Source organism: Candida albicans, chromosome 4 (assembly GCF_000182965.3).
Source record: "Candida albicans SC5314 chromosome 4, complete sequence".
In the NCBI taxonomy this organism is placed as follows: domain Eukaryota; kingdom Fungi; phylum Ascomycota; class Pichiomycetes; order Serinales; family Debaryomycetaceae; genus Candida; species Candida albicans.
In genome coordinates, this window is record NC_032092.1 from 1,470,613 (window position 1) to 1,483,789 (window position 13,177).

General features: G+C 33.9%; 7 protein-coding genes across 7 annotated transcripts; 3 read left to right on the plus strand and 4 right to left on the minus strand. All coding sequences in view use genetic code 12, as the record gives it.

Annotated features, from left to right (window-relative positions):
• Positions 1–417: 417 nt before the first annotated feature.
• CBF1 (Cbf1p) lies at positions 418–1,452 on the plus strand (the record flags this gene model as incomplete). The annotated part of the gene is made up of 2 exons (XM_019475397.1): positions 418–426; positions 706–1,452. The coding sequence occupies 2 exons, from the start codon at positions 418–420 to the stop codon at positions 1,450–1,452; spliced, it is 756 nt and encodes a 251-aa protein (XP_019330942.1).
• Positions 1,453–1,790: 338 nt separating this feature from the next.
• Positions 1,791–2,615, plus strand: CAALFM_C406590WA (uncharacterized protein; the record flags this gene model as incomplete). Its single annotated transcript, XM_710438.1, has 1 exon — positions 1,791–2,615. One exon carries the CDS (start codon positions 1,791–1,793, stop codon positions 2,613–2,615), a length of 825 nt encoding a protein of 274 aa, XP_715531.1.
• Positions 2,616–2,962: 347 nt separating this feature from the next.
• TOP2 (DNA topoisomerase 2) lies at positions 2,963–7,348 on the plus strand (the record flags this gene model as incomplete). Its single annotated transcript, XM_710437.2, has 1 exon — positions 2,963–7,348. One exon carries the CDS (start codon positions 2,963–2,965, stop codon positions 7,346–7,348), a length of 4,386 nt encoding a protein of 1,461 aa, XP_715530.2.
• A 226-nt stretch (positions 7,349–7,574) lies between these two features.
• Positions 7,575–9,500, minus strand: SDH12 (Sdh12p; the record flags this gene model as incomplete). Its single annotated transcript, XM_710435.2, has 1 exon — positions 7,575–9,500. One exon carries the CDS (start codon positions 9,498–9,500, stop codon positions 7,575–7,577), a length of 1,926 nt encoding a protein of 641 aa, XP_715528.1.
• Positions 9,501–10,663: 1,163 nt separating this feature from the next.
• On the minus strand, positions 10,664–11,095 carry CAALFM_C406620CA (uncharacterized protein; the record flags this gene model as incomplete). Its single annotated transcript, XM_710434.2, has 1 exon — positions 10,664–11,095. The coding sequence occupies one exon, from the start codon at positions 11,093–11,095 to the stop codon at positions 10,664–10,666; it is 432 nt and encodes a 143-aa protein (XP_715527.2).
• Positions 11,096–11,391: 296 nt separating this feature from the next.
• On the minus strand, positions 11,392–11,901 carry CAALFM_C406630CA (uncharacterized protein; the record flags this gene model as incomplete). Its single annotated transcript, XM_710433.1, has 1 exon — positions 11,392–11,901. The coding sequence occupies one exon, from the start codon at positions 11,899–11,901 to the stop codon at positions 11,392–11,394; it is 510 nt and encodes a 169-aa protein (XP_715526.1).
• Positions 11,902–12,238: 337 nt separating this feature from the next.
• On the minus strand, positions 12,239–12,721 carry CAALFM_C406640CA (uncharacterized protein; the record flags this gene model as incomplete). Its single annotated transcript, XM_710432.1, has 1 exon — positions 12,239–12,721. The coding sequence occupies one exon, from the start codon at positions 12,719–12,721 to the stop codon at positions 12,239–12,241; it is 483 nt and encodes a 160-aa protein (XP_715525.1).
• Positions 12,722–13,177: the final 456 nt, after the last annotated feature.

Sequence of the window (13,177 nt, forward strand, 5' to 3'; positions counted from 1 at the left end):
AATGCTAGGGTCTGTTGGTGTTCGTATATACGTTATTCGTTTGAAAATTGGTTTTTTATTCACAGATTGCTTTTTGTGAGTGGGGGGAGCTTCAGTTTCTATAATGGAACACGTGATTATTTCGTGACAAAAACATTACTAAAAAAATAGATTTGCCAACCACTTCGTCTTCTTCTTCTCATTTTTTGCCTTGTCACGAGGTAAAAAGGGGGCAGGAGAAAAAAACGATTTTCACACGCACTCTCTGATGATAATTATTATACAAATTAGATTTGTATGGCAACTAATAGTAAATACATTAGAAATCTTGAAAAAAAAAAAACGTGCCAACAACGTGATCACCATCTTTTTTTTTTTTTGGTTGTTTTTGTTTTCTTTCACACTCTAACTATCTTACACTAAACATTTACTACACCAATGGTAAAAGTATGTATTGTAGTTTACTACACCAAGAAGTCTGGATATGAACTTCAAATGTGTTTGAATATATGATGTGAAGTGGTTTATGCAATTAAGTACAGACAAAGCAAATTTTACTACGAAGTTGTTTTCATTTTGTATTGATTTTTGTTCAGGCAACTTCCAAGATCACGTTTTTATTTGCAACAGACAAACTTTATCATTTGCACCCTCACTTCATTACATGCAACACATTCTTCAGACAACAACGACTAACATGAATACTGTTCTTATTTTTTTATTTAGAGTCATAAACGAACATTAGAAAAAGACGAAGAACATCAGGAGAAGAAAAAAGCCAATAAGATTTCTAAAGATGATATGGAAATCGATGCTGAATTGTTAACCCAACAAGCTTCTGATTCTGCCCACACTGACACTGCTACTGCTGCAGTGGCTGCTGTTAATAACGAACAAGGCAAAGAATTAGAACAAACCGAATCCAGTACTAATCAAACATCTGCATTGGACAAAGATGATAAGGAGACGAAGGATAATTTGAACCCTAGAGAGGAAACTCAATCTTCTCATCAAGAAATCGACATTCCAAAGGATCAACTTACGAATCAACAAAACCTTGCTGATCAACATCAACAGTATCAGTACCATCAACAGCTTGCTCAAACAAACTTCAAAACCGAACCCACTAATTCAGCCAAACCTCCACACGGATCAGAGGAATGGCATAGACAAAGAAGAGAAAATCATAAGGAAGTTGAAAGAAAAAGAAGAGAATCCATAAATACTGGTATAAGAGAATTGGCCAGATTGATACCAACTACCGATACCAATAAAGCCCAGATTTTACAAAGAGCAGTTGAATACATTAAAAGATTGAAAGAAAATGAAAACAATAATATTGAAAAATGGACTTTGGAAAAATTGTTAACTGAACAAGCTGTTAGTGAATTGAGTGCTTCAAATGAGAAATTGAAACATGAATTAGAATCAGCTTATCGTGAAATCGAACAATTGAAGAGAGGGAAGAAATAAGGGGGATAAGTTTGGAGTTTTTTTTTTTGTAAGAAGTGGTAATATTTTTGTAATTTTTTTTTAAAAAGGAAAAATATATTTATATAATTCTATTAGTGTTGTGTATTATTTTAATTTGACGATGTTTTAATATGTAATTATAAATATGTAAATGTATGGCTGGTTAGATGTTGGGGTTGTGTATTCCTACTCGGTATTTGAAATTATGTTACTATAGAGAGAGAGAAAAGGCAAAGAAGTTTAAGGAACTAAAAAAAAATTTAGTGGTAAGAAGAAAGAAAAAAAAAAAATTTGTACTTATTTTGATTTGTTTCTTAACAACTAGATTTCATTAAAATATGGGTATTCCATTCCCTGATATTGACCCTTATGAAACATTAGGGGTATCAAAGGACTGTAGTCCACTAGAGATTAAAAAAACATATAAAAAACTTTGTCTCAAATACCATCCCGACAAGTTACGACAAAACAACAATGATAATGACAAGGATAAACAACAAGAAATGTTCACCAAAATACAATTTGCATTCAGTATATTAAATGATCCCGTGAAAAGGAAGAGATATGACAATACAGGATCATTAGCAGATTATGATTTAGAAGATGAAGGGTTTGATTGGAAAGATTATTTTGAATCCATTAATGAAAAAATAACCGTTGAGATGGTTGAAGAAGACAGATTAAAATATCAAGGTTCCGAAGAGGAAAAATATGATATTTTGAACAATTTCATTTATTACGATGGAGATTTTCTTAAATTATTTGAATTGATTCCACATTTAGAATTCACTGAATCAGAAGAACAAAGAGTTTATAAGATTATTGATAAAGAGTTGAATAATTTACAAGTCAATGATAGTGTACGAAAATCATGGGAGAAATATACTAAATCAAGAAAAACTAAAGTAAAACAAATGTTAAAGAAGTTAGCCAAAGAGGCGAAACAAGCAGAGGAGTTACAGCAACTACTTCAAAACAAACCTAAAAAAGGTCAAGATTTGACTAGTTTGATTAAAAGTCGTCAAGCAAATCGATTAGATGATTTAATTAATAATTTGGAAAGTAAATACAAGGATAAAAAGGGTAAGAAAAGATCTCCTAAAGATATAGATGAAGATGAATTTGAAAGAATTCAAAATGAAATAATGAAAAAGAAGAAATAACTCACTACGTACTTAAAAAAGGGTTATATAGATGTTTAAGATTTAATATATGTATAGGAGTGTTTAATGGTAACAAAAATATATTGACGCGAAGCATAATTAGGATTAAGCGTGTCTTGAGAGACAAAAGGAACACTAACAATTAAAATTCTCGCATTTACAACAATACTCACACAGATCATCATCTAAAATCAAAACAAAAAAAATTGTACTGTTGATGATTTTTTTCCTCTGTGCGTTGCCAAATTTGATTTGATTTGAGATTGATACTTCTATTATTTTCTTTTCCTTTACAACCAAATAATAATCTATTCTTAATTATTGTTTGATTGAATCACTCATCTACAATGTCTGAATCAGAATCTGATTATTTTACTGATGGGTCAGAAGATGATTTTGTTCCAACTTCTAAAAAATCCACCAAGAAAAACGCGTCTTCAAAACTGAAACAACCTCTTGGTGATGCAACCAATAGCACTGTCAGTTCATCGCGTTCATCGACCCCTAAGCCTACCAATGCTTCAGAGACATATCAAAAGCTTTCCCAATTAGAGCATATTTTAAAAAGACCCGATACTTATATCGGATCTGTTGAGAAAACCAAAACAGAAATGTGGTGTTTTGACGCAGAAACTGAATCTATGGTGTTCAAAGAAGTCACTATTGTTCCTGGGTTGTATAAAATCTTTGATGAAATTCTAGTTAATGCTGCTGATAACAAAATCAGAGATCCCAGTATGAAGAATATCAGAGTCAAAATCGATGCTGAAAACAACATAATAGAAGTAATGAATGATGGGAAAGGTATACCAATTGAAATGCACACCAAAGAAAATATGTACATTCCTGAATTGATTTTTGGTAACTTGTTAACTTCTTCCAACTATGATGACGACCAGAAAAAAGTTACTGGTGGTAGAAATGGGTTTGGTGCTAAGTTGTGTAATATTTTCTCTACCCAATTTGAAGTGGAAACTGCTGATTTGAATATGGGGAAATTGTATAAACAATCTTGGACAAATAATATGTCAAATGTGTCAAAACCAAAAATCACCACTTTAAGAACCAAAAAGGAATATACCAAGATTACTTTCAGACCCGACTTGAGTAAATTCGATATGGACTGTTTGGATAATGATCTTTTATCTGTTTTAAGAAGAAGAGTTTATGATTTATGTGGTACTGTGAAAAACTGTAACATTTATTTAAATGATAAGAGGTTGAACATCTCCAGTTTTAAAGGTTACGTGGAAATGTATGTCAAAGCTATCAAAGAAAGGTCACCTGAACCTGAACCACAAGATGGAACCATTAAAAATTTCACCACCATTGTACATGAAGTGTTTAATGATAGATGGGAAGTTGCATTTGCTGTTAGTGATGGTTCATTTAATCAAGTCAGTTTTGTCAACTCCATTGCCACAACATCTGGAGGTACACATGTCAAATACGTTTCCGATCAAATAATCAATAAGTTAGTAGAGACCTTATCCAAGAAGGAAAAAGGTAAGAAGAAACTTATGATTAAGCCTCAAGAAGTGAGGGATAATATGTTTTTATTTATCAACTGTCTTATTGAAAACCCTGCTTTCACTTCCCAGACTAAAGAACAATTAACAACAAAAGTGTCTCAATTTGGTGGTAAAGATAAGTTTGTTGCTAATGATAACTTAATCAACCGTATTTTGAAAACCAGTATAGTAGATAAAATCAGAGCTATTGCCAACGCCAACGAAGACAAGGCACTTCAAAAAGCCGATGGTAGTAGAAAACTGCGTATTAAGGGTCAAGTTAATTTGGTTGATGCAAACAAAGCTGGTACAAAAGATGGACACAATTGTACTTTGATCTTAACAGAAGGGCTTTCTGCTATGAATTTAGCTGTTGCTGGGCTTTCCGTTGTTGGGAGAGATTATTATGGATGTTTCCCGTTACGTGGTAAATTATTGAATGTTCGTGAAGCTTCGGCAGATCAAATTTCCAAAAATGCAGAAATCAACTCATTGAAACAAATTATTGGGTTGCAACATAAAAAAGTTTACACAGCTGAAAATATCAAATCATTGAGATATGGTCATATTATGATCATGACAGATCAAGATCAGGATGGGTCGCATATCAAGGGGTTAATTATTAACTTTTTAGAAACATCTTTCCCTGGATTGTTAGACATTCCCGGATTCTTACTTGAGTTTATTACCCCTATTGTCAAAGTCACTGTTAAAGCAAGAGGTGCTGGTGGTAAACGTGTTATACCATTCTACACAATGCCGGAATTTGAGCATTGGAGAGATACTGAAGGGAAACAATGTCGTTGGACTCAGAAGTATTACAAAGGTTTGGGTACTTCTACTCCTATGGAAGCACGTGAATATTTTACTGCCTTGGATCGTCATTTAAAGAGATTTCATGCATTGCAAGGTGAAGATAAAGATTACATTGATTTAGCATTTCTGAAAAAGAAAGCTGATGAAAGAAAGGAATGGTTACAAGGGTTTTTACCAGGTACCCATCTTGATCCTGAGATTACTGAAATTCCAATAAGTGATTTTATCAACAAAGAGTTGATTTTGTTTTCAATGTCTGATAATGTAAGATCGATTCCGTCGGTTTTAGATGGGTTCAAACCAGGTCAAAGAAAAGTCTTGTATGGTTGTTTCAAGAAAAAATTGAGAAGTGAAATTAAAGTTGCACAATTAGCAGGGTATGTGAGTGAAAACACGGGATATCATCATGGTGAACAGTCATTAGTGCAAACTATAATTGGTCTTGCCCAAAATTTCGTTGGATCAAACAACATTAACGTATTAAAACCAAATGGTTCTTTTGGTTCGCGTGCTGCTGGTGGTAAAGATTTCTCTGCTGCGAGATATATTTTCACAGAATTGAGTGAGATTACTCGTAAAATATTCAATCCATTGGATGATCCCTTGTACACTTATGTTCAAGATGATGAGCAAACTGTTGAGCCTGAATGGTACTTGCCAGTTTTGCCTATGATTTTGGTAAATGGTGCTGAAGGTATTGGTACCGGTTGGTCTACAAATATTCCTTCATACAATCCAAAAGATCTTGTTACAAATATCAGAAGATTAATGAATGGTGAAGAATTGCAGGAGATGACACCATGGTATAAAGGATGGGGTGGTGACCTTGAACCAATGGGACCGCAAAAGTTTAAAGTTTCTGGACGAATCGAACAAATTGATCTGAATACAGTTGAAATTACTGAAATCCCAGTCAAAACTTGGACTAACAACGTCAAAGAATTTTTGCTCAGTGGGTTTGGGAATGAAAAGACCCAGCCATGGATTAAAGATATGGAAGAACACCATACTACATCGATCAGGTTTGTTGTCAAATTGACTGATGCGGAAATGCAAAAGTCGTTGCGTATTGGTCTTTTGGAGAGGTTCAAGTTGGTTTCTTCATTGAGTTTGGCCAATATGGTTGCCTTTGATCCTATGGGTAGAATCAAAAAATATAATGATGTTTTAGAAATAATTAAAGATTTCTATTATGTTCGATTAGAATACTATCAAAAGAGAAAAGATTATATGACTGACAATTTACAAAATCAATTGTTGATGTTGAGTGAACAGGCGAGATTTATCAAGATGATAATTGAGAAACAATTGAGTGTTGCTAACAAGAAAAAGAAACAATTGGTTGCATTGCTAGAAGAACATAATTTTACAAAATTCAGTAAAGATGGGAAACCAATCAAATCCAGTGAAGAATTATTGACTGGTGACGATGCCGATGAGGAAGAGGAAACACAAGAACAAGAAGGTGACGAAGACGTCGGTAATACCTCTGTAGCTAATATTCAAGAAGGAGAGCCCGAACAAGCAGCCCATGTTCCAGAAACAATTTATTCATCCTATGATTATTTGTTGGGTATGGCAATTTGGTCTTTAACTTATGAACGTTTTATGAGAATAATGCAACAACGTGATCAAAAGGAAGCAGAATTGAATGCATTATTGTCGAAATCAGCAAAGGATCTTTGGAACCAAGATTTAGATGAATTTTTGGCTGAATTTGACAAGTTTTTACTTCGTGACGAACAAGAAAGAGAATCTTTGGCTTCTAACGGGAAGAAAAAATCGACAAAGAGAAGAGCCAAGGCTACTGCTACCAAAGACCAGCCAAATAATAAAAAAGTCAAAGTTGAACCAAAAGAAAAGAAAAGTATTTCAGCTAAGCCAGTTGTTAAGAAAGAGGCTTCAAATGAACCGCAAGCGTCATCTTCTTCCAAGCCTAAAGAAAAAGATGATATTTTATCATTCTTCTCTTCATCAAGTAGTAGTGCTAAAAAGATAACTAAACCATCAGGTAGAGCAACATCAAATAAAGAAATTGAAACAATTACACTTTTCAGTGATGACGATGATGATGAGGATATATTTAATTTGAATCTGTCTTCTTCCACTAAAGTTAAAAAAGAGGCCAAATCAAGGTCTGCTACGCCAGCTGCTGAAAAATCTAAAAAACTGAAATCCTCCGGTAAGCAGTCTATTTTAGACGAATTAGAAGATCTTGAAATATTAGGAAATTTTGATAAACCAGAACCAAAAGAGAGAAGAACTAGAGAAACTGCTTCTACAACAAAGAGAAATACTAAGAAAAAACCGGTCATTATAGATAGTGATGACGAGGATGAGGATGAAGAAGACGATATTGTTATGAGTGATGGAGATGACGATGATGATTTTATTGTAGATGAATAGAAAACTGTTGTATATGTGTAAAATTAGAACCAATAGATTTGACTGTATGTATAAAGTCCAGCTCTTTTAGTGTTTCAATAAGCATATTCTAATTCAGTCGTTGACATCAACAACAATATCCTTGGAGCTACGTACGACAAAATACAAATAAAACTAATTATAAATATATTTACTATGTGTTTCTACACATGACTATTTTCTTTCAAAAAAATACTAACTAATGACTTTAATACACTCTCTTGGCTGGTGGGACTGGTTTACAATCGTTTTCGTCCAATGTGGTCTTGACAACATCTCTATAATCCAATCTCACTGGACCACCAACGGTTTCTTGGTAAGATAATGTGTGTTTTCTCCAGTTGACATCATCTCTATCTGGGAAGTCATCTCTAGAATGAGCACCTCTTGATTCTGTTCTAGCAGCAGCAGATGCAGCAGTTTGGGTAGCACAAGTCAACAAATTTTGTAATTCCAAAGTTTCAACCAAATCTGAGTTCCAAATCATAGAACGGTCAGTAGTCTTGACATCTTCAAAGCTCTTGTCCACTTCTCCAATATGCTCCACACATTGGTCCAAAGTTTCTTGAGTTCTAAACACAGCACAACCCTTTTGCATAGTCTTTTGCATTTCTAATCTGATATCAGCAGTTGGTTTAGAACCGTTGGCGTTTCTGAGTTTGTCCAAGTTAGCAATTGATTCATAACCAATATCTTTAGCGTGATCTGGGATTGGAGTACCTGGTTGCAAGTTATCTCTAATGGTGTGGGCAACAGCTCTTCCAAAAACAACCAAATCCAACAAAGAGTTGGCACCCAATCTATTGGCACCGTGTACAGAAGCACAAGCAGCTTCACCACAAGCTAACAAACCTGGAACAACTTCATCGTTACCATCAGCACTCTTTTTCAAAACTTCACCTTTCCAATTGGTTGGGATACCACCCATATTATAATGGACAGTTGGTAAGATAGGAATTGGTTCTTTAGTAACATCAACACCGGCGAAAATGTGGGCAGTTTCAGAAATACCTGGTAATCTTTCTTTCAACACTGGAGCTGGAATATGACTCAATTGTAAGTACATGTGATCCTTTTCTGGACCAACACCTCTACCTTCGTTAATTTCCATGGTGATAGCTCTAGAAACAACATCTCTGGAAGCTAAATCTTTGGCTGATGGAGCATATCTTTCCATAAATCTTTCACCTTCAGAGTTAACCAAGAAACCACCTTCACCTCTAGCACCTTCAGTGATAAGACAACCGGAACCATAAATACCCGATGGATGGAATTGAACAAATTCCAAATCTTCTAATGGCAAACCAGCTCTGGAAACCATAGCGTAACCATCACCAGTACAAGTGTGAGCAGAAGTACAAGAGAAGTAAGCTCTACCGTAACCACCAGTAGCCATAATGGTTCTGTTAGCAAAGAATCTGTGCAAAGTACCATCTTCTTCATTATAAGCAATGATACCAATACAAGCACCATCCTTCATCATCAAATCCATGGCAAAGAATTCAATAAAGAAATGACAGTCGTGTCTCAAAGATTGACCGTATAAGGAGTGCAACAAGGCATGACCAGTTCTATCAGCAACAGCACAAGTTCTGTATGCTTGACCACCTTTACCAAATTCTTTGGATTGACCACCAAAAGCTCTTTGATAAATTCTACCCTCATCATTTCTTGAGAATGGGACACCATAATGTTCCAATTCGTAAATAGAAGCTGGGGCTTCTTTAGTCATATAATGAATAGCATCTTGGTCACCTAACCAATCGGAACCTTTAACGGTATCATAGAAATGCCAATGCCAGTCATCTGCGTGCATGTTACCTAAAGCAGCGTTAATACCACCTTGTGCGGCAACAGTATGTGATCTGGTAGGGAACAATTTAGAAACACAGGCGGTTTTGAAACCTTCAGAGACTAAACCGAAAGCTGCTCTCAAACCAGCACCACCGGCACCAACGACAACACAGTCATATTCGTGGTCAACGACGTGGTATTTTTGACTCATATACTTGGCAGCATTGAAATCTTGACCTTTGACATTTGATCCAATAACTTGGGATCTAACAGAAGATGAAGATAACAATCTCTTTGTCACTGCTGAACTTTTCACTTGATTACGCAATGAAGTCAACATGATTGAAATTCAGTTTTATGGGGGAGGAAGTGGGAGTGGGAATTGTAGGAACAAAATAAATAAATAGGAGAATAAAAAAAACCTTTGAAATATGCAAATAATTGGAGGTGGTGAAATAAAATTAAGCTTCCAAGTCTATCTATCTATCTTTTTCTGTCTTTCCTTTCTTTGATTCCAGCCTTGAAAGGATTTAAACTTGTTCTTGATTGGAATTGGAAAAGTATAAAAGAAAAAGAGAAGAAGAAATAATGTTGTTTATGAGAGGAATGAGAAATTTTTTTATTTTTTTTCCGGGTTCTGATTTTCTGGAGAGAATCGGTAAGATTTATTGGATTGAAATTTTTCACTTTACAGAGCAAAACACTTTTATTTCTTTACTAATTCTTGGGGGTTTGCAAGATATAACTTTACAATGTTTTCATTTCTTTATTCACAAATATATTATTGATACAATCTCTGTCATAAATGCTCTATTGTTGTTTAAACTTGTGTAAATTAAAAGAACGTCTCATGATTGGTTTTTGTTTTTTCTTCTATGTATTACAAAATGCTTGAATTTGATAGGCCAGTTTCTGAATGCCGCAACTTCCTATTTTGGTGGATTGACCCCGGGGAAAAAAGAACATAGAGGATTGCAACAACACCAAGAAGAAATAATGAAAGGGAAAAAAAAAGTGCAATTTTTAGAGAGGATTATTGTTTTTTTCTCCGAGGCTCAGACTCATTCGACAAGTTCTACAATAAATATTTACTTTTTTGCAGCTACTTGTTTTGGTGCAACGTTTGGTTGGTCTTGAACTTGAGTGTCAATATTTGGAACAGCTTGTTAGTGTTGAATCGAGTGGCAGATGTTCTACTGTGAATTAAGTCCATAACTACAAGAAATCAGATAATCAATGCATGATAGTTCCTCATGCTTGAATTAGCAAAATGATAAAGAGTAGGCGGTTATCTATAACCTGCTTCTCAAAACAACAAAGCGGAAGTGTGTTGCCATTGTTGTAGAATAGAAATAAATGTAGAGTATCTGTAGCTTGTGCTTTGGAAACTACCTTACGTCATAAATAACGGTGTGATTTCATTAGTAAATTATTGTCAAGTTGAACGAAAGTTAATCGTAATATTTGTCTCACCTATATATTTTGCAAAATTATAAACACAAACTAAAGGTAACTAGCATGAATAGACAACGGGATCGCATCAATTGGAGGATCAGTACCATACCAAATGTTATAATTCTTTTTAGCATTTGTTTGAGCAATGCTTGAGGTCTCTACCGCATAAGTATCATCTAATATTTTACCATCTGACTGAATATCTATTAACAACGGAGTATTTGGACTCAATTGAAGAATGTTATTGATTACAGTTAAATAAAACCTAACTTTGTTATCATAGAAAATGACTTTATTAAAATCATCGTACTGGTAATATGAAGTTTGATCATCAATGTACAAATCATAGCTTGGGAATTTCCCAGTTCTGTAAGAAATCTTGTGTTCGTTGATTTCTTGATTGGTGGAGTTGGCGTAAAGCTCTATTTTATGAATAGTAGCTAAAACGTATATTGGGAAGAATAATAGTAGAAGATTCATAATTTAGAAAGATTATTGATTGTAGAAAAGTGAAAGAATAGTCGATAATATAAAGAAGAGAATAATAATTTATTTATTTATTTATTTCTAGAAAAAATGAATTCAAGGGATGTGATGACAGTGGAAGCAAAAAAAATGAATGATGCCCCTTCTTCTTCTTCTTCTTTTGGGTCTTTATTGTTACCAGACTTCAATATGATTTCCTAATTTAGCAACTTTACGTAAAATTAAAATGCGGGAAAAAAAAGCAAAAATCGAGAAAAAAAATTTTAGCAACACATACAACCACTCTCCATTCAACTATATGTTTGATTAGCTGGCATACTTGTTGTTATGGTTACTTTCATAGCTTGAGATGGAACAATACTAGATTTGGGGTAGTAATATATAGCATAGTATTCATTTGAATAGTTGTGTGGATCATCAACATTCTTCATTGCATATAACCTATCGGAGTAAGTAAATGTAAGGTCTCCATTTTTCTTTATTTTGATTTTAAAAGGATAATGAACAGAAGATAATTGTAAAAAATTATTCACCAGTGTCAAATAGTAAGGGAACAAGTAAACATAGTAAAAAAATACATGATACATCTTGGTGTCATAAACGAGTTTTTGAGCATTTTTGGGGTCTCCTAAAAACAAATAATTGTACCCTTCTCCTTCATGTAAAGAAAATAATCCTAACCCGTTTATAGAACTGTTGTCTGATTTTGCATATAAGCTGATTGATATTAACTCACAGAAACAATGGCTAATGATTATGAGTATAGAAAGGAAAGTGTGTTGTATATATTGTATTTGCATTCCTAAAGTTGATTTGAAGAAATAGGAGTTGGGTTTGGCATATATAGAGTTGGTTGCAAATTTCGTGAAAATAAAATCAAAGGATTTCAATAATTATTTAGGCTGGTAATCTTTTCAAAAATAATTGTTTTGCTAGAGTACGTTACTTTTAGTTCCGTTAGATATGCTTTATGGTTTATGCACTCTATATTAGGTAATTATTCCAATATGTATTCGAAAGCTATCCTCAAATATTGTATTCAGAAGGCGATGATATACACATGTATTCCTAAACAGACATAAACTACAAAAACTACGTACAACACTAACATACATGCGTATTTATATACTAAAATTATCACGCCTTCTTAGCATAAACAGTTACTTTCGGCGCGTGCTTGGGGACATTATTCTTATTAGCATAATATTTAACAGCATAATGATCCTTAGAATAGTTTATTGGATCACCAATATTTTTAACGGCATACAATTTATCATCACCTCTGAAATTCAATTCACCATTTCTTCTCATGACAACTCTTTGAGGGTTACCTTTGGACAACTGTAAGATATTTCTTTGAATGCCAAAATAATATCTTGTGTGTGGATCAACTTGTTGATAAATATAATAGTTCTGATCGTCATAAATCAATTTTTGGGCATGATTGGGAGGACCTAAGAAAAAGTAATTAATACCTGGTCTTTCTTTAACAGAATACAATCCATTCCCGTTGACAGTTTGGTTTTGAGATCTAACATATAAGTAAACATTTTGTATTTTACCTAAAATTGGAGCAACAAAAAGTAAGAAAGTGAAAAGAATAAAGCTAATAGATTTCATATTTGGTTAGTAAGATATCTTGAAAGTAGTGAATAAGAATTGAGAAAAGATTGGCAAAAGTGGGATTAACTCACCCTTATTTATAGTATTTCATTACTATGCTATAGTTGGGAAGAAAGAAGGGGCTATGGCAGACAGTTCTCCACATTGGAGTGGTTGGTGTCGTTGAAAATCAAAATTGTAAACAAATGGTTGCAAAAAGAAAGCAAAACAAACGTTTCAAGAAAAACTCCTCATATTTTTCTTAGAATCAAAGGGGATAGATGTCTTGTGAGTGTTGTCATATTGACAAAGCTTAAATGGCTATGCTATTTGTTTACAGTCTTCAAATCAAATCCATGGAATAGTCTATTTGTGAATATCCACATCGTTATTGCTACAATTCTAGCCTTGCGGGGTAGCAGCAATCAATAAGTTTGATTCAAGCCAGGAAATGAAACAACACTTTCTATTACT